General features: G+C 39.5%; 2 protein-coding genes across 5 annotated transcripts; one reads left to right on the plus strand and one right to left on the minus strand.

Moving 5' to 3' along the window:
• The first annotated feature begins 242 nt into the window (after positions 1-242).
• Positions 243-7,720, plus strand: LOC148066200 (rho GTPase-activating protein 24-like). The gene is made up of 10 exons (XM_087808133.1): positions 243-294; positions 2,136-2,249; positions 2,312-2,519; positions 2,588-2,720; positions 2,783-2,856; positions 2,925-3,046; positions 4,749-4,957; positions 5,766-5,785; positions 5,873-6,655; positions 7,474-7,720. Exons 1-10 carry the CDS (start codon positions 243-245, stop codon positions 7,718-7,720), a joined length of 1,962 nt encoding a protein of 653 aa, XP_087664259.1.
• A 2,249-nt stretch (positions 7,721-9,969) lies between these two features.
• On the minus strand, positions 9,970-18,945 carry LOC148066201 (putative monooxygenase p33MONOX). Of its 4 annotated transcripts, none has more exons than XM_087807676.1 (10): positions 18,808-18,945; positions 17,923-18,041; positions 17,799-17,846; positions 17,504-17,679; positions 17,317-17,431; positions 17,057-17,184; positions 15,154-15,257; positions 14,919-15,088; positions 11,658-11,888; positions 9,970-11,124 (listed from the first exon to the last, which is right to left on the minus strand). In XM_087807676.1, the coding sequence occupies exons 3-9, from the start codon at positions 17,821-17,823 to the stop codon at positions 11,674-11,676; spliced, it is 933 nt and encodes a 310-aa protein (XP_087663802.1). In that variant the 5' UTR covers positions 17,824-17,846; positions 17,923-18,041; positions 18,808-18,945; the 3' UTR covers positions 9,970-11,124; positions 11,658-11,673. The 4 variants fall into 4 exon arrangements, with proteins under 4 accessions (XP_087663802.1, XP_087663805.1, XP_087663804.1 ...); XM_087807679.1 differs by having other exon boundaries at positions 14,919-15,085; positions 17,799-17,849; XM_087807678.1 differs by having other exon boundaries at positions 11,658-11,885; positions 17,799-17,849.
• Between the last annotated feature and the right edge of the window lie 1,534 nt (positions 18,946-20,479).

The following is a 20,479-nucleotide window of genomic DNA, read 5'->3' on the forward strand; positions in this document are numbered from 1 at the left end:
AAGTGATCCCGTGGAGCTCAATGGTCTCGTCAACACTTTTGGTTGGACTTCAAAAACTGATCTCAGGTCCACTTTTTCTAGCTTCTCAAAGTGTGGTCGTTGTTATTATAAGCAGGGACAGCAGATAAAAAACGGATCATGCCGGACGTCAATTTTGAAGCATGAGTCTCGAACGAGATTCCACTGTGTCTTCCTGATTTTCCCAAAATCTTTCCTCGACTGTGCATCTCCTGTGAACCAGGATGGGACTCAGCTGCTTCAAGTCCTGGAAGTACGAGAGCACAGGCCACAAAGGTGAGACGCACAAACTCACACACACTCTCATCAGCCACTGACCGCTGCGCTCTTTTCAACCCCTTGTAACTTGTAACTGCACAAACATGTTGTATTTTTGTGTTGGAAAACTTTCAGTCCTGCCACAAGGGGGAGCCACACAAACCATCAACACACACACACACACACACTAATCCCTCCTTGATCAGAGTGGTTGTTGTGTGTCCTCGGATAAAAAAAACTCTACAACTGCTGACTCAGCCTGTCAGTCAGGAGGAGACACAACACACACACACACATGAAAATCTGACATTGTAAGCAATAAAGCAAAAAAGAAGACCTAATACAATCCAATTTTACATCCATCTTTTTGTGTTGTTCCATCATTTCTTCTGGCTTGACGTCCTCTTACTACACTCAAAGTGTATAATGTGGACCCACGTGAGTTGAATTGCGCCCCCTGTCTCTACCTACAGTATATCAGGTTATGAGATTCAGCTCAAGGATAAAAGCGATTCGACACTAAAGCAAAACTGAATAGAAGTTAGCAAGGCAGATAGAAAGAGGGACACAGGGATTTAAACCACACACTTGTTTTATTTGTTTGCTCGTGGGCGACTCCAGCGATGTAATGCAAGAACTGTTAAAATTTCTAGGTGGTTTAAAATGCAATTATAGCTTTGAGTTAACGAAAACTAGATCACTTCTTCTAATGTATGTTGATATGACAATAACAATGTCCAATAATAAATACATATTTTCAGTTAAAAAGAAAGAAAAGTAAGTAAGTAATGATTATTTGTAAAGCGCCTTTCTAGACCAGGGTCACAAAGCGCTTGAACAATCAAAAGCAATACACGCTAAAAAATACACACAAATCCCCAAAAAAGCCTGTGGAGAACCATAAGTAGATTCTGATCCACAGACCTCAGAGCCCGAGCTGAGGTGTAAGGCTGGATTAGATCAGTGATGTAAGGAGGAGTCTGACCATGAATAGATCTGAAAGTAAGAACCAGAATTTTAAAGTTGATCCTTTAAGAAACTGGCAGCCCGTGAAGAGTTTTAAGGACCGGAGAAATGTGAGTTCTTCTACTAGAGCGGGTCAGAATTCTCGCTGAAGAGTTTTGGATTAACTGCAGGCGAGACAGATCCTTCTTGTTTAGACACGAAAATAAACTGTTACAATAGTCTAAACAAGAAGAGACAAACGTATGTATTATAAACTCCAGATCGTGTTGTGACATAATTTTCCTAAATTGAAGAGAATACGAGTAGAGAGGTAGGATAAAGTGAGTAAATGATAGAAAAAGAAAAGATAGAGTCTTTCTTTTTGGTAAAGAAGATTAAATCGTGATGATTTACAAACCTCAAAATAATGACTTTCTTATTCTGTTTCCACTTTTAAATTTGTTGCATTTCCGCATGCACTGGTGTAAGAAACGGTTTCTAGATTTGGCCTCAATATCTGCCAAGCTTTAAAAATAAAAACGAATTAAAACAATTAAAAAGATTAAAAGTTTTGCCAGTTATATACATTTCATTAAAATGTATTTGAATAATACAAGATTCATTGACAAAGCATTTAAATATGTTATTAAAAGAATTTGTTGAATGTTCTTGTCATTTATTTTGAGGAAAAAATGATAAAGAAGTAAAAAATAAAACAATAATTAGGTCCAGTTTTAAGTTATATTAAGAATTGAACTTTTGATAAATAATAAAAACCGTACAAAACAAGTACAGGAATAAACTACTCACTTTAACATTATCTGCTTTATAGTTCCTCATAAGGGCCACGTTATTATTACATATTATTATTATTATGAACACAAGAGTTGTGGGTCTGTGTGTGTTTGAAACAGGGAACAGAGACGTACTGGCCAGTCCGGGCTCCTACTTCTTCCTCTCCAACAGCACCGGTCAAGGAGACGAGTGGCTCAAAAGCCTCAACAAAGGAGTCTGGATCCCGTTCACAGGTACGTCGGCGTCACAACCCTCGGCATCGCCCCCCCACAGACCGACCGCTCGTCTCCCGCAGGCGTCTTCGGCCAACGGTTGGAGGAGACGGTGTTGTACGAGCGCCGTTACGGGGTGCGTTTGGTCCCCCTGGTGGTAGAACAGTGCGTGGCCTTCATCCGCGAGCGTGGCCTCCAGGAGGTCGGCTTGTTTCGCCAGCCGGGTCGTGCCAGTCTGGTGAAGGAGCTCCAGGAAGCCTTTGACACCGGAGAGAGACCGTCCTTCGACGGGTGCGTCTCTGAGGACCGACTTGTCGACCGAGATCACGAGATTGACGGGATTTATCCTTCTTCCGCAGTATCACAGACGTCCACACGGTGGCGTCACTCCTGAAACTCTACCTCCGACAGCTGCCAGAGCCGCTGGTTCCCTACAGCCGCTACCAAGACTTCCTGCTCTGCGGCCGGAAGTTTTCAAGTGATCGAACGCTGGTGAGTCCCTGTTGAAATGACCCCGTTTTCATGGCCTTCAAATGTTGTTCTTGTCTCCAAAGGGTTTGGATCTTCTGAGGAACCTTCTTCACGAGCTGCCAGTCGCCAATTTCAATCTACTCAACTTCATCTGCCAGTAAGACTCATATGGAATCTAATAGATTCCTTGATGTCCTTGAGTGAACTGGTGTTTGGTTTGTACAGGTTTCTTAACGAAGTCCAGGGATACTCCAGCGGGAACAGGATGAGCTGTCAGAATCTGGCCACTGTATTTGGACCCAACATCTTACGTGCAAAAGGAGACGACCCGCAAAGTATCATGGGAGGTAATCACATTTTCCTTTTCTTTTTTTATACAGCAAAGTTCTCCTGAAGATCAGGGACTGTAATCCTAAATGTTTTTGATGCAAAATGTAGTTTCTAGATGCAACATTCTTTTAAAAAATCTAAAAAGAAAATCCAAAAGGATCCTAGCTCAAAGGAGAGCTCTTAAGGTGGTTGTCGTGAAGAGGACAAATGGTGGACGAAAGACGCAGGAGACATATTAGTCGAGTAGAACGCCGTTTGCAAAACGAAGCAAATGCTTCAAAATAAACAGAGAAATATAAACCATTATAGTATATTGTTGGCTATGAAGAGGTGTTTATTGGCAAGAAACTGGCGAAAGAACATCTTTCTGGATACAGGGGGAATGATACCATATCTTGTACTATATAACGACACTGTAGGAACAAGGATTTAGTTGTAGTATTGTTCGAGTACTTGACTCTGGTGTTGCAGAATTTATTCTTCACAAAGTCGTAATTGTTTTTATTTGTTTTGAAACCAAATATGCCCAAGCATTAGCATTAAAAGCTGCTGGAGTTGTACTGTATCCTCTTGTCCTCAGTCATTGCCGGAATTGCAAAGGATTTCACTGAACCATTAGGTGCGGAGGACGGAATGACTCCTGCCATTTAGAGGCAAGTTTGATTCCGACATAAAAAAATCACTCTGTGACTATGTAAGTAAGTAAGTTAGTAATTTATATTTATAGAGCGCTTTTACAGACTAGGGTCACAAAGTGCTTGAACGATCAAAACAAAACAAAAATATATATATACTTAAAAGGTCAAAATAACACCGAGAACAACACAAGAGTTCCAGAAAATCATAAAAGTGTCTTAAGATGTTTCTTGTAAATAAAATAAAAATGTATTTACTTTTTTCAATATTAAATGTGTATGGATTATTGTCTTACACTGCTAGTTAGCAAGGCTTTTGTTCGGCTGTTTGAGTATTTTTGCCTAAACTGTTATTTCACTGTTTACTGTTTATAAATATTTTTAGAGTTTTTAATTTTTTTATCTGCACTTAATATAAATTGCACCAATTTGTTTATATACATTTATACAAATTTATAAAATAGTTTCTCAAAGTAACAAGGTTACAAATACTGTCTTCTTTATATTGTATTTTTACCGGTTGCCAAGCAACGGCATTTCGTTGCCAGTTTTTCACCGTTGTATTTTTTAAGTCTAATGTTGTGCCTACTAGCTAGCTATAGGCTACTTGGTAAAGGGTGCAAACGGCCAGATTGACACAAGTGGTGTGTTCAAGTACAATCGGAAACTTGAGAATCCAAAGATCAGTGCAGCTTGTGGGTTGCATGTTGAGGCCAAAGTTTAAAAAAGTGTTTTCATTCATTTTAAGCATCTTGAAGTCATAGCTTACTATAAATTAAACATGTTTTTAAGTTAAATATTATTTATAATAACACAGAGATTTAGAAGAAAAAAAAATCAGTTCAAGTTACTTATCTAGTCAAAACTTCTTTTGGGGGGAAGTTGCATCAAGTTCCAAATAACCATCTGGATCCATGAATGATTAGAAGAAATGTGTTATTGGTGGATGAGGCTCCACTAGTTCTTGCGGAACGCTACTGCCACCTGCTGTTCCATTTAGCTCATCGCTAGCTACGATATATATCAAATACTAACTATAAATATAACATAAATGTCATTTAAAGTTGACATTTTGATGTTGCAGGAGCTTCGCTGGTTCACGTCCTGATGCTGGAGCTCATCCGAGAACACGAGTCGCTCTTTTCCAAAGTCCCTCCAGCGGCATCAGTTCGACCCACTGGAGGCCGGAGTCCTTCTCCGAGAAATCTGCAACAACCTCACCTTCAGCCGCCGCCATGTCTGCGCCAACTCTCTCTGCCGCTGATCACGGAGGGAGGAGCCTCCGCCGCGGAGGCTCAAGACCTCGGGTACTTTTATTCACATTTTCTCAAGGGAAAATTCAAGTTCAACGCAGAAAAAGGAGTTTAACTAGATTACAAATTATCTACAAGTGAACACAATCATGTATTGTTAGTTATGCTCAATTAGCAAATTAGCATTCAAAAACAAAAATGATACACTAATATATTTGCCTGTTTAGAATCTTTTGAATCTAGTTTTGAGAATGTAGATTTTATTTTTTAACATTTTTTGCCACTTTTGTTTATTGGGTCTGACACCCCTGCCATACACAGTGACTTTTTTCACATGCCCAGAAGTGTAAGACTAGACCTTGGCTCCCGCAAGGGTTTGAGTGATGAACAAGAAAATATAATTGCACTTAATTACGCAAAATATCGAATTGTTTCCTAAGATACTGTATCAATATTCAACAGCGCTGTATCCATTTAAAAAAAAAAAATTAATTTGGTTTTCTTATCTCTTCAAATACATATATAAACCCCTTTGATTGTGTGCAACAATATTCTTTTAAAAGTTTTCCTGCAATTCATTTGTTTAAAATAAATCCAATATATATCGCTTTTCCTGGACTCCACCCTCTCATTAAAATCCTGCGTATACAATATAGCCAAAACTTTTTTCACTTCTGCATTATATAGTCCATTCTCATCCCTCAAAGAAACAGTGTCTTTGTAACAAAAGTTGTTACAACGTTAAACTCCGGATGTACATTATTTTTTATACAAGAAACCAAACTTTTATTTAAACAAAATACATATACTGTTTATATAGTTCAGTAGCAGGAGCATCATTTTAATAGGGAAACAATGTAAAATGTGTTTAAAAAAAATCGAGAGTCCTTAAATGGACCTAGAAGTTGGAGAAAAACTTGTATAACCCTTTAGATTTACTGTTCTCTCTGATTTGTAGCTCGTCGTCTGCTGCCAAATCAGAGTTACCTTCAGGACAGAGGCGACGTCTGGGTCACCGCTACACTTCCTCACATCCAGACAACTGCTTCTTCCCGGCACCGACCTGCAGCCAGAGCCCACAGCAGCACCTGGACCGGCACCAGATCCACTTCCACCAGAACGTTGGCGGCAGCGGTTCGTCCGTGATGCTCCAAAACTCCCCCAGCAGCCTCCGGACCCAAGAGTCCGGGGCAGAGAACTGGTTCGAGGCATGGCCGGGGTCGTCGGATTCGGGGGGTTGTTTATGGAGAGTTTTGCCAGAGGCAGCCAGCAGGGGCAGCAGTGAGGCCCAGGAGGACAGCACACCCTCTGTGTACGACAACCTGGACCGGGATCCAAAGATGGAGGACGCTGAAAATGTCAGCGCTTTGGAAGGTCACACAGAAGAGAAGACGCCAGATGAAAACTCCCCGTGGTCCTCCTGTGAGGTCCTACCTCCAGATGAGACCGGACAGACTAAAGATGCTGACGTGGCTTCCAAGACTCTCTCACTGACCCTCCAGCCAGGTGAGGAAACCACCGAGGAGGAGGATGGAGAACGTGAGGAACATGCAAACTCTCCGGCCTCCTGCTTCAGTGCTCTCAGTACTGGCAGCTCGGAGGTTTTCCTACCATCTGGTCCCCCAGAGCCTCTGGTGTCTGAACCACAACCACAGTCCCAGGATGCTGACTCTGTGCTGGCAGAGGTGCAGCAGCAGATGGACCAGCAGAGGGCAGAGTACCAGGCCCGGATTCAGAGGTGGGTCTTCTCAGATGATCCTTTTAGGGTTCTTGATGGTAGGTTTGTTTTTAAAATACCGTATTTTCCGGACTATAAGTCGCTCCGGAGTACAAGTCGCAGCAGCCATAAAATGCATAATTAAGAAGGAAAAAACATATATAAGTCGCACTGGAGTACAAGTCGCATTTTTGGGGGAAATGTATTTGATAAAATCCAACACCAAGAACAGACATGTCATCTTGAAAGGCAATTTAAAATAAAAATAGAATAGAGGCAACAACAGGCTGAATAATTGTACGGTACGCTAACGTTACACAACTGAGAACGTGCCTGGTATGTTAACATCACATATTAAGAGTTATTCAGATAACTATAGCATAAATAACATGCTAATAAGTTTACCAAACCATCCGTGTAACTCCAAATAACTATAATCCAATGAAATCTTCATCCTCGGTGTCACTTTTAAACGACTCCGCTAACTCCGGAGGTAGAAGATACGGCGCTTCCTCTTCTACGTCGAAATTATCAACACAGGCCTAGAGCGCCCTCTTGTGGTTTAGTGTGAAAATAACATGTGAAATGATATACCGGTAATAATGTGTTAATAATTTCACACATAAGTCGCTCCAGAGTATAAGTCGCACCCCCGGCCAAACTATGAAAAAAACTGTGACTTATAGTCCGGAAAATACGGTACAGATGTTTATTCACCATCTAAACTGTTATTACAGCCAAAACAACTCACTTTTACACTGAATAACTGCACATAAAGGGCTTTTACACGTGCTTAAAAAAAAGGCCAACAAGTTTGGATTGTATCTCACCTATGGCAGGTTGGAGCACTGCAATGACGTCCTGGAAAGGCAGGTGGCGATGTTGAGAACGCGCCTGGAGCAGCAGAAGCGAGGCCAAAGCGTCGCTCAGGTCCAGATCCGCAACATGGAACAAGCCAAAGCAGACGCCGACCGACGGAACACGACCCTGCAGAGAGAGATGGAGCAGTTCTTCCAGGTGTACGGGGAGATCCGGAGGAGAGACGAGCGAGGGAGGAGCAAAGATCGCATCTTACAGAGTCTCTGAAGCAGAGACAAGACTCCATTAAATAGTCTGACTTCAAAGTTTACTAGTCCTTCCTGACGACAGGACTGAAAAAGTAAAATATCTTCTCAAGGAAATACTTCCAAGTGATAACCTTAGAACAAGCCACTGTGTACCACACGATGTAACACATTATAAACACTAGAGGGAGTAAGATTAATAATAACCACCTGTGAGACGATTTTATTTGTGTTTATCATCTTTTCCCAAATGAAAAAGTTGCATTTTTGTGAGTTAAATGCAGTATTTTTTTGTCTGTGGCTTCTTTTATAATGATATTGTTTTTATTTTTAGTTAATTTCTCTTTTTTTCTTAACTTCTAAACTGGAAACACAAGCTTTATATTTTGTCTTTTAATCCTTACCTCACACAACACTCTGTCTCCTAACAGTTTTTAAAGCTTCTGCTTCAGTTCGGGAACCATTTTAGGTGCCAGAAAATTTCCAGGAACATATAAGCAAAAACCAAGAACAAATAACTTTGAGCTCCTACACTTAAACTTTAATCAAAAATATATATGAACACATGACTAAAAGACAGTTCAGTGTCCACTGAAGAGATAAGAGTCAATGAAAGAATCAATCAATCTCAAGTAAATAGATTTATTTAAATTCATTTAAAAAAAGGTTCCTCTAGTGTGGTAGCAGATCATAATAAAATTCTTATTACCAAAGATGAATTGCAATCTAATGACACAAAGAAGACCAAAAGATCAGAATCCTCTACTCTAACTTAACTGTGGAATTGAACCAACAACTATCTCTTGGCTCAGTGACGTTTGCCACGACCTGCGTGACCTGAACTCTCACAGTAGCGACTCAGAGCTTTAATAAAACATTCTGACTTACAAGACTCTGAAGACTAGTCACAGGAGAACTCTTTGATAGAACTTTTTGCACCACTGCTGCGTTTATACCTCGAGTTTTGATCGGAGGAGCAGAAGAAAGTCAAAGTTTTGTAATGAAAACATTGTAAATAAAGCATGAAAACTGGGCTCAGAAACTCCCTGATACACAGAGACTCCACACGTGAAGAAACCATGAAAAATACATTAAAACGGGTAAGCAAGTGAAACGTACCTCACCAGGAAGTCACATCGGTAGGATGAGTGTGATTTACTAGGATGAAAGTGGTATTCACTCAGAAAGTCCATGTCGATCAGGGATGTCTTGGATCTGTCCTCAGCCTTTGACACAGTTGATCACCAGATCCTGCTGAGTAGACTGAGGGATGAAGTGGGACTGTCTGGGTCTATGTTACAGTGGTTCCTGTCAAACCTTTCTGGGCGCAGTTTCAGTGTCAAATGAGGTCTGAATCGGCAGATCTGTTGTGTGGAGTCCCTCAAGGTTCTGTTCTGGGTCCTTTATTGTTTTTGCTGTACTTGATTCCCCTGGGTAAAATCATTCAGAGATTTTTTTTTTTAGAATCCCTTATTTCCTGATGTTTCTTACAAAATGTTTACTGCTCTTTTGATCGAACTGAGCCCCAGAGGGAGAGCAGCTTAGTCAATTGTTTGCTAGAAATCAAACAATGGCTGAGTGAAAACACTTTGCAGCTAAATGTGGACAAAACCGAAACTGCTTATTGCGCCTGATGATAAGATTCTAGGGTTGAGTCAGTACTTGGCCAGTCTGTCAAACTGAGCCTGAGAAACCTGGGTGTTGAAGACATGTCTCTAGTTCAACACTGCACAAAACTGACCAGAAACCTTTTCCTTCAACTGAGAAAAATCTCTAAACTTAGGAAGATTATTTCAAAACACAATCTGGAGCTTATTATCCATGCATCTGTGTCTTCTCTTTTAGACTATTGCAACAGTTTATTTTCGTGTCTAAACAAGAAGCTGTCTCGGCTGCAGTTAATACAAAACTCTGCAGCGAGAATTCTGACCTGCTCTAGTAGAAGAACTCACATTTCCCAAATCCTTTCTGGGACTCCTGTTCGTCTTACATGTCTCTTCCTTTTAACAGGTAGTTTGAGTCAGATTTTCCAGTCTCATTCTTTATCTCGCTTAAACACGGACGTCTCTAAGAGGTCACCATAGTAACATGAACATTTACCTACTCTGATTTTTAGACAGCCATACGGAGGGCCACAAAAAATAACTTGTAGGGCCAAATTTGGTTTTGACACCTGTGATCTATATCTTTAAAATTTGCCAACAAAAAGTATTCAACTGCCTCGATAAAAGGTTTAAGCAGACGAGAGCGAAAATAAAACTCAACAAAGAAGACGAGTAAGAATGTTTATTTTTGAGCGTTTTTGGCTCAGAATGATGGTGTGTGTGTGTGTGTGGGTCAAACAATGAACCATGATGGAGATGACGGGAACAACCGGAATAAAGCCATTTATATTTACAACAGAGAGTCACACCATACACACTTCCACACGGACATCACTAACTCAGGATTTAGACGGAAAGAAAGGACTTCTAACATCAAACCGTGTACAGACCTGTTTAAAATTCACCCGGTTCTACTCATTTTTACTTCCTGTTAGTCAATATCAACTTCCTGTCTTCACCAAGAAGCTGTTGTCGTACATGTGCAAGGCAGGAAAACGCTGGTTCATACTGTAGTCCTGAATTGAAATGCCGACTGAAGAAGTTTACAAGCACGACTGACAGCACAGCAGTCACAACTGAATCACAGTACTATGATCAACGCATGATCGCCAAAGTGCAGTACAGTTTATCACCAGATGAGAGTTGGTTATTCAGATCTTATTCAAGTGTCCACAAAAGTGACGACCGTTACTGTGTTATGAGTGTTGACGTGGCGACACAAATGGAGATTTTAGCAGCTTCATGTTTTCTTCATTTGGAAAATAAACATTTTAAAATGGACACAATAAAACACCGACTCAATCTTCAAATCTTCTAACAAAGTGGTTCAATTTCACTGAAGCTGCAGACTTAAGCTTCGCTTTAATGCCATTTTGTTTACAGTATTTAAGTAAGCAATATTTGTAGAGCGCTTTAGTCGATTAATAATCCTAAACGATACATTTCCTGAGAAATAAAAACTCTTACAATTTGGATTCCCTGTACTCCTTCTTCAAGTCATTTGTATGCATTCAGTCGCCGTTTGAAGCTCTAAAGTGCAGTAAACCTTTTAGCCTCCGGAGGAAGAGGAAACGACCTTGAACCTCAACGAAGTGTTGAACCAACAAGAATATAGCTAAACTAGTTCAGCATAGTACTGTAGTATCAGGACTCAGGTTCAATGGTTGTTTAGTTGCTGCCAGGTGTAAACATCGGATAGACCTTCTTAAATGCTCCGAAATTGTTAGTAAATTAATTTTTTCTGTGGACTTGCAGTGGTGACCTTCAGCATCAAACTGCTTGCGAGGAGACGAGGGTTCGAGACTGCAGTCGCGTCGGCATCCTGTTGAGGAAGAGAAAATAAACACAGATTAATACATGAGCTTCCTGACAGACATTATTGGTAAACAAGCTTTATTTATTATTATTATTAATTAGGAGCCCCCTTCTGGTGCCAACAAGACTGTGAACTCCCATGATGCCCTTTCTACAAATAAGTCCATTTAGTGCTTAGTTAGTCCAGCTTAGGTCACTGTTAATGAGAGGGATGGCACCTTATAAGCAGTTTACAAGATCAACAAACTTATTAAAACAGGAAAAAATTCAACGGTTTATTACAGGTGTTTAAGTTTGTAACCCCAGTGTTAAAGAGGGAGTGTGTGTGTGTGTGTGTATATATATATATATATATATAGGTGTGTTTGTGTGTGTGTGTGTGTGAATCCTTCAAAATGGAAACCTTAGGAAGAAATAGAAATGATCTTCATTGACATTCAGTTATTAGTCTTAAATTAATAATAATTAAAAATATAAACAATAACAAAAGTGTTAAAATAACACGAGCGTTATCAGAAGGTTGGAGAAATTTAAAGTGACCTTTTCAGCCGGCGCCCTAGAAGCCAGACGGCGTCAGAATGTTCATGTCCCGGTGTTTGAGGTTGTGAGGTCGAGCCCCCTGCCTCCGCCCCTCCAGGGACGGGATCTCCATCTTGGGCGGAGCCATTTTCTCAGCGGAAACCCCGTCGACCAACCGGGCGCCCTGAGACTTCATCACTTCCATGGGTGTTTGCTTGTGAGTGCTGCGGTACGCCATCAGGGCGAAGCCTGCTGGGGAAACGAGGAAGGGTCATGTTACAAACAAATCTGTCGGATCCCAAGATTTATCTAGTCTTAATGTAGGTCATTTAAAAAAAAACGAATAACCGTTAAGTATCATGACCTTTAATCTTATGTATTTATGACAGTGTTGTAATATAAACCGTTACTTGCAGAGGACACGATATTAAAAGGAAATTTAAAACTTAAATTAAACTTCAAACTTCTCAAATGTGTCAATTACAACACCTTCTGAAGAAGAACCGCACAAACAATCTAGAATCTAAGCAGAAAACAAGAGCTTTTAATTTCAGTAAAGATCCCCCAGCTATGAGTTCACCGAGTGGGAGTGAGACAACGAGAGTGTGAGATGTCGAGTATTTATTTAATTCAAAAATCAAACTTAAATGCAGTTTATTTTTTAACTTGTTTAAGCCGTTATTACACAGTTAAGAGCTCAACTCAACACCAACTAGCGTCTGTGACGACCCCTGACTCTGACCGACCTACCTACAGTCATGCTGAGACACTCAAAGACGTCCGACTCCTCCATGGGGGCAGCCTCGGGATCCTCTCATGACCTGAACTTGACCGTGTCTGCTAAGCTTTATAACAGCACGAATTGTTTTGCGTCCCTCCAACCTTCAGACCGACAAACATTATGTCAACATTATGTGGGGCAGAGCCCACAGGGGTCAATGTCCCTGTAAACCTGGTTGCCTTTTTCTGTTGACCGACGACTGAAGGTCTGATTTAAATCAACATACAACTTTCCTCCAAATTGATTTGATTAAGAATTAGGTTTTCACACCCACATGTAAACCTTCCAAAACCATCCATGAAGGACTAACAACACAACAACTACCCCAGGTCCTTTAAACCATTTTAACCAGACCGAAAAGAAAAGACTATTACAATAAAAATACATTTACAGTGTCGTCACTGGACTAGGGAAGTAGAAGTTAATATTTTAAGGCTATAATTAATGCTTTAATCAAGGCTCAATTCAAGTAAATCATCCCTATGCGTGTTCTCCTTCAACAAACAAATTACATTTTTATTTGTACGGTTGACACCCATAAAGTGTGTCCCTTATCTTATCTTTAACACTGACATCCTCATAGATCTCAATATAAATATGAATCCATGTTGACTTTGCTCAAGCAATCCAGCGGGCCACGTAGGATTACATGGAGGATCATGAGAGCTTGACACACAATGAGTTTGTAGCAGATTTCTAATTTCTAAAAACATATGGTAAAACGCAATGACATAAAAGTAGCTCAAAGTGTGCTTTCAAACTGCAAATGTTTGGTTACCATAAAAAATGATCACAGATCACTTATATCTATATACTTACTTTTTTTTTTTTAACGATACAGAATCAATGTTACAATATTGAAAAATTTATTATTGCTCTTTTGGCTTTCAAATAATAGTTATTTTATAGTTAATATGTCAATAAAGTCTGTATAAATTACATACAAATTCACAATTAACACACAAATATTCATTTTTGTGTTGCAATTTAACTGTTAAACCTCTAGGTGGCATAAGTCATAACATCCTACACAGCTAAAGAAACAAGGGAAACCCGCAAGATCCCTGCTAACGACTGAGGATGAGAGGATACGTTCGTCAACTGACAGCAGTTAGGACTGTCCGTAAATTCTGCAACACTAAAGTCAAGTACTCGAAAATACTACAAATATATCCTTGTTCCTACAGTATCGTAATATATCGTACTGCTGCCCCTGTATCGTGATATGTAACGCATCGCCAGATTCTTGCCAGCACACACTCCCTTTTATCTTCAACAACGTATCCACAAAGTGCTGCTCAGGTTGATTGAATTCAAAAAGCATCTCAAAACATACCCATTCATTTCATTAAAGATCAAAGATTGAACCCTATTATGCTCCTGAGACTCTGCAGTAAAACGGAACTGAAGCCAGAGCTACTATATGTCTTTGGTATCTTTGATTTGTGCAGTCCTTTGATTTAAAGCTATAGAAGCAGTGAGTGCATTGATGTTGATTCGTTTACTTGAACGGTGTTTGATTATAGTCTTTTTATCGGTGCCCATTCAGGAAGACTCGCTCTAACCGGTTTAAAGGTTTGTGACTGTAAATAAACTCTTGAGATGATCCAAACTGTACACGCAACGATAAGATGATGGAGCTCACTAATGGGTTGATGAGGGTTTATAACCACTATTGCTGCAGAAAACTGACCAGCAACTGTTTCCTTCAACTGAGAAAAATCTCCAAACTTAAGAAAATGTTGACGGAACATGATCTGGAGCTTGTAATCCATGCGTTTGTTTCTTCTCGTCTGGACTATTGTAACAGTTTTCATGTCTTAACAAGAAGGATCTGTCTCGCCTGCAGTTGATTCAGAACTCTGCAGCGAGAATTCTAACCCGCTCTAGTAGAAGAACTCACATTTCTCCGATCCTTAAAACTCTTCACTGGCTTCCAGTTTCTTTCAGGATCAACTTTAAAATTCTGGTTCTTACTTTCAGATCTATTCATGGTCAGGCTCCTCCTTACATCACTGATCTGATCCAGCCTTACACCCCAGCTCGGGCTCTGAGGTCTGTGGATCAGAATCTACTGATGGTTCCACGCACACGGCTCAGGACCAGAGGAGAGAAATCTTTTCAGGCTGTTGCTCCTAAGCTTTGGAACAATCTTCCTCTCTCTTTGCGCTTGATGGATCTACTGACTCCTTTAAGAAACATCTTAAGACGTTTCTATTTGTTCAGGCTTTTCCTTGATTTTCTGGAACTCCTGTGTTGTTCTCAGTATTATCTTGATCTTTAAAGTATATACTTTTTGAGTATTGTTTTGATTGTTAAATTGCTTTGTGACCCTGGTCTGGAAAAGCGCTATATAAATAAATATTACTTACTTACTTACTATTTTAATGAAACTTCAGAGCGCCACCTACTGAGCTCTGAGAAGACGACAGGTGTATCATTGAACCTCATTAACCAATCACAGCTTGATCGGTATAAAATGATCAATCGCTCCATTTTACCTTCGTGTCCAGTGTCGGAGCCGAGGTCGGAGGTGGACTTGTGGACGACTGGGCGTGGCCCGAACACACTCCAGCGCTCCACGGGTCCTCCTGCAGTTTCCCCGCCCATGTCCATGCTGCTGTTGGAGGAGCTGAGGCTGAAGTCAGAGCTGGTGCTGCTGAACCAGCTTCTGCACGAAACACACAGTCAGGCGTGGAGACAAACATAGACGAGTTTACAGGGCGAGACTCTTACCTGCGCTGCAGTCTGGGCGAGGCGTGTGGAGTGGTGGAGGGCGTCGACTGGGTGGAGGAACTGTGACGCTCTTCCCTGGACTCCATGCTCTGGATCTGCATCTTCTAAATGAGTTAAAAATAGGATGTCAGGCGGGTTCTTTGTCGTGAACTGTAGGCTGTAATAATGACAAATATGACAATCGTTATATTAAATAAATAAACAATAATGGCGTCAGTGGGGTAGACTGGAAGAAAGAAGAAACATAAATAATTTATGAGGAAAAACAAGCTGTTTTTAAGTTAAAAGGGAAGTTTACATCGTGTTGGATTAGTTCACTGTTGTCTGTGTTTATTTATTTTAGGTTTTAATTAACACCGAGTTTTGTATTAATTATTATTTCTTTTCCTTTATATCGCCTGTTATTCTCTAAACTTCTGCCACAAATTAGCATAAATTAAGATTTTCCGACACAATTATTCTCGTTGCGGCTTCAATACAAGATGGACGTTACAGGTGAGCAGTATGGAGGTATTTTGATGTTTTAAGATTTTGATGTCTTTTTCGACCAAGATGAAGATGTAGACAACAGAGCATATGTCGCTTCATTAAAATGAACATACATTTCTGTCTATAACTCTTAAAAAGGAACAGAATACTCTGAAAATAATCAAAATCACTAGTACACATTAGAGGGAATGAATGCGGGAAGTTTTCATTTTGAGTGAACCATCACTTAGTGTTGCAAAGAAAAAATAAAAGGAAAGACAGGCATTGGTCTGATGACTCTAACAAAATAGAAACATCAGAGATCACTTCTAGTTTCTTTTTCCCTGCAATCAGAGGAGACTATTATTTAGAGAGTGTTGTGTATCATTGTAAACATTAAACGTGGTCAGTCTGAGACACTAACGTCCGTTTTGTCGATTTACATTGTCCTCAAGTCACCGGGACTCAAACTCACTTCCTGGAGGTCAGAAAGACACCCTGCCAAATTAGCAGTAAGTAAGTAAGTAATATTTATTTATATAGCGCTTTTCCAGACCAGGGTCACAAAGCGCTTAAACAAACAAAACAATACTCAAAAAAGTATATACACTTTAAAGATCAAGATAATACTGAGAACAACACAGGAGTTCCAGAAAATCAAGGAAAAGCCTGAACAAATAGAAACGTCTTAAGATGTTTCTTAAAGGAGTCAGTAGATCCATCAAGCGCAAAGAGAGAGGAAGATCGTTCCAAAGCTTAGGAGCAACAGCCTGGAAGGATTTTTCTCCTCTGGTCCTGAACCGTGTTCAGGAACCATAAGTAGATTCTGATCCAGACCTCAGAGCCCGAGCTGAGGTGTAAGGCTGGATCAGATCAGTGATGTAAGGAGGAGCCTGACCATGAATAGATCTGAAAGTAAGAACCAGAATTTTAAAGTTGATCCTGAAAGACACTGGAAGCCAGTGAAGAGTTTTAAGGATCGGAGAAATGTGAGTTCTTCTACTTGAGCGGGTTAGAATTCTAGCTGCAGAGTTCTGAATCAACTGCAGTTTGGCTGATACACTAGTTTGAAAAATATATTCTGAAATATTGCTAATATTTTTGTAATTTATACTTTCCCCACAATTAAAATTCACAGAACATGACCAGTTCACTCAGACAAGATATTCGTTTGGACAAAAGATTCTCTAAACGATAATTTATGGAAACAGGTTCAAAGTACTTTCTCCATATTTCATTAATTTCACTTTTATGTTGCAAAAAACTGCCACAGAAACTGTTATTAGAGACTCAGGTTTACTTTCACACCCCCTCTTCCAGTTGACTTTATCAAAAGCAACAGGCTTTAAATCTTTTCTTAAGTGATTTATGAATTGAAACCATGTTGATACAAGCATGTTAGTAAAAGTATCACCTGAATGTCTCCGATTCTCACCTGAAGGGACTCTGGCACGCGGTGGAGGTGTCGTGTCTCCTCCGCGGTGAGACCTTTGTGGGGTGTGTAGCTGGTGTCAGTGAGCCCGGCTTTCTGCTCAAACTTGTGCATGCTGTCGTGGGTCTGTTCTGGAGACAAAGGAGACGAAGGCGAAGCTTCACATCATTTAAATCATGTTTTATGTCATTACTAATCGCTGTTGGATATTAGAGAGGTTTCCCAATTGTCTCGTTGCCATGGTAACGCAGGGGGTTTCTTACTCGTCATGAGAGAATTCACTATGCTGGACGATGCCTTGGTTTTCACAATGCGTGGTGACCTGGAGGGGGCGCTGGTCTGCAGAGGCGGCTGACTCACTCCCCCACTTTCGTCCTCCTGGTTGAAACAGAAGCAGAGACAGATTACATTTCAGTTCCATGCTTTCAAAAATGTTCTTGTCAGTATTACCTCAGCCAGCTGGGAAAACTTCCTGTCAGGCACCACTGGGTGGCGCCACAATGTAGTGATTGTGAAATTGTGAGGCGGGGTGGACATGGGAGCCTCCAGATTGTCATCATAGCTGAGGGCCCTGCGGGTCATCCCGATGGGGAGCTTCATCCCGCCAATTCCAGAGCCTTCGATGGCTGCCGATGCAAAAAAGGAAAATATGAATTACTATCACTTGAATACGATCTAGTAAATAAAATACAGCAAATATTGGCTCTTTTGTCAACATCCCAGACCGACTTTCTATCAAGCTCACCTGGCAAGTCACCGGGTCCCGACATGATTTCAGGCAGGTGAACTGAAGCTGCTGGGATACACAGACAACCGTTTGACAACAATAGCAGACAGAAGTTGATATAGAGCTGGTTCTCACTTCTCACCTTCCTGCTGTGATGAATTGAATCGGGTTGAAACGGCAGCAGTTACGAAGGTTTTTCAGAGACTGTTAAACCTCTCAGAGAATGCATTTTGCGATTAGCAGCAGGATGACAGAAGCAACCTGAGAGGCAGAAAACAACAAGTTTTCTTCATTTATTTTTGGAATGATGTGAATTGGTTCAATTTTAAGTCGAGATATTATGGTAAAATTAGAAAGTTTTAAATGAAAACAGACTGCAAGAATAACACAGACAACATCTTGTTAATAGCTACATTGACAATAACTGTCTATCAATAACAGATGCTAAATAAAACGTTTGAAAATAATGCACTGGTTTAAATAAGATGCTAAAAAGACAAACGTTTAGTTAATCGTTAAAAAAGCATTACTTTTGGTTTTGGTTTTAAACCACAGGAAATAAACATGATTCAAATACAGAGGAGACCATGGCGGCCTGGCGAGATTACGTAATCTCTTCAATGACGTAGATGGCTACGGTTTCGTAAATAAAATATATACAATTTTGTCCTAGATATAGTAAAAGCGCAAACTATTGAAAACGGATGAATAAATGACAGGTTCGTAACAAAAAGCGTTGAATTGTGGAGGAAATAGTGTTGATTTAATGCGATTAAAAACCGTTAGTTTAGCACACACAATAATAATAGATGCTGAATAAAAAAACAGTTAAATAAGGATATAAACAGAAATGTACTTGCATCCATTACATAAACCACCCGCCAGTGAATGAATTGTTATTGAATCGTTTTGTCTCCATCACTGGTGACAACATAGCGGAGCCAGCGGCTGAAGGACGCCAGGATGCTAGCGTGTTAGCATCGTTTACACTCTCGCCAGAAGTCCGACATTTTTAGTCTCATCTTACTTGCAAGGATGTCTGGGTCACAGCGACCACGACGGGGACAACCAGGGGCGGTCGTTACCAGGCAGACGAGCCACAGAAGAGCAGAGTTTGTGTTGTGTCGATGCCATTATTGTCTGAACTGGAGGAGACGGAGGCGCTCGGACGAGATCCCGTTGTTTATCGCGAGATCACGAGAGCCTTTATTTACCTTTCATTTTGTCGGCGCGAATTAAGATAACGTTAATTTTGCACTTTAATAGATATTGAAACTACGAAACTTAAGAGTGTAGAATATTTATTTATTTATTACAATATTTTCCTTTTTCAATGAACAGATCTTTCCGCAGCAAGCGCTGCTTTTTTCTGTTCAAAAAACTTTAATGTTCTTGTTTTTTTACTCGCTTTAAAGTGAAAATGTATCTTTCTTGTAGCATAAACACATTTTTAGAAAACAACTACAATGAATCAGAAGTGCCGTCTGTTTTCCGGAGCATGAATATTGTTTAATTAAAAGTTTTATTTATTTATTATTAATTCATAGTTATTTATGTATATGGAATGATACGGTAATTACTTATTTTATTTTCATTCATTGTATTTTATTCATTCGGATTATTTCATTGTAATATACTGTAATGCCACAACTAACAATTCCCTGTGTTGTATTTAAAATCCTGGCAATAAAAGTTTTCATTTAAATTAATTTAAGCAGTTCTTCACTGCTGGCAAAACTAAAACTAGCTAAAAAAAAAAAAAATCCACAGTTTAATGACATTATTTAAATAAAAAAGAATGTCATTTTGTTTTGGCATATGTAAACAATCCCTATATATTTTATCATTATGTTTGCAATTTCCAATATTAATATTCAAGTCAAGTGGAAACAAGCAAATCAGTATTTACACTTACAACTTAAATTCATTTAAATAAAATGATTAAAATAAAATAAAGTAAAAAGAAAATAAATTATTAAATAAAGAATAGAAATCACCATTACATATGTAAAACATCAATATACAAGCATTGTTTTCATGGTTACATTTTAAAAAGTATTAACTGATAAGATAAGATAAAAGTGTACATATAAGAAGCGTGTTTTATTTTATTTAATTTTTTTTATTTTCATTTTTCAGAACAAAATGTTACATTCAAGTATAAAGTACAGATTTGAAAAGAAAGATGAAATATATGAAGAAATGCGAAGTAATAATAATAAAATAAAATGTAAAAAAATTAAATAAAACACACACCCCATGGAGCATACCCATCAAACTAGTTACTTTACAAAATACATATATTTTCCAAGAGTTAGAAAAAGAAAATCAATAAATGCATTTAAACAGGGCAAATATGGAAAATAAAATGACATATCTCCTTAAATTAAATCGCTTCTAATTGGTTTGACATATTCTGTCCATTTGGTCCACATCCTCTAGAACTTGTCCATATCTGTTTGGAAGAAGCGTGTTTTTATCCACTTGGAATTCACGTTATTCTCTGTTTACTGTGTGGTTCCCGTGACTGAACATCTGCTAGAATTCAAAGAATGAAGTCACTTGAAAACGTTTAATGTCTGGTTCAACGACATGTTTCTCATTCTCCTGATAAACATCATTTTACCAACACTAGTTCAACCATCTCGTGTGGTTCGTGGCATGGTTCTGGGCTCCAGTGGACCCGCCCCCCCCTTGCA

The sequence above is a fragment of the Callionymus lyra genome, chromosome 14, assembly GCF_982586985.1.
Source record: "Callionymus lyra chromosome 14, fCalLyr1.hap1.1, whole genome shotgun sequence".
Classification (NCBI taxonomy): Eukaryota; Metazoa; Chordata; class Actinopteri; order Syngnathiformes; family Callionymidae; genus Callionymus; species Callionymus lyra.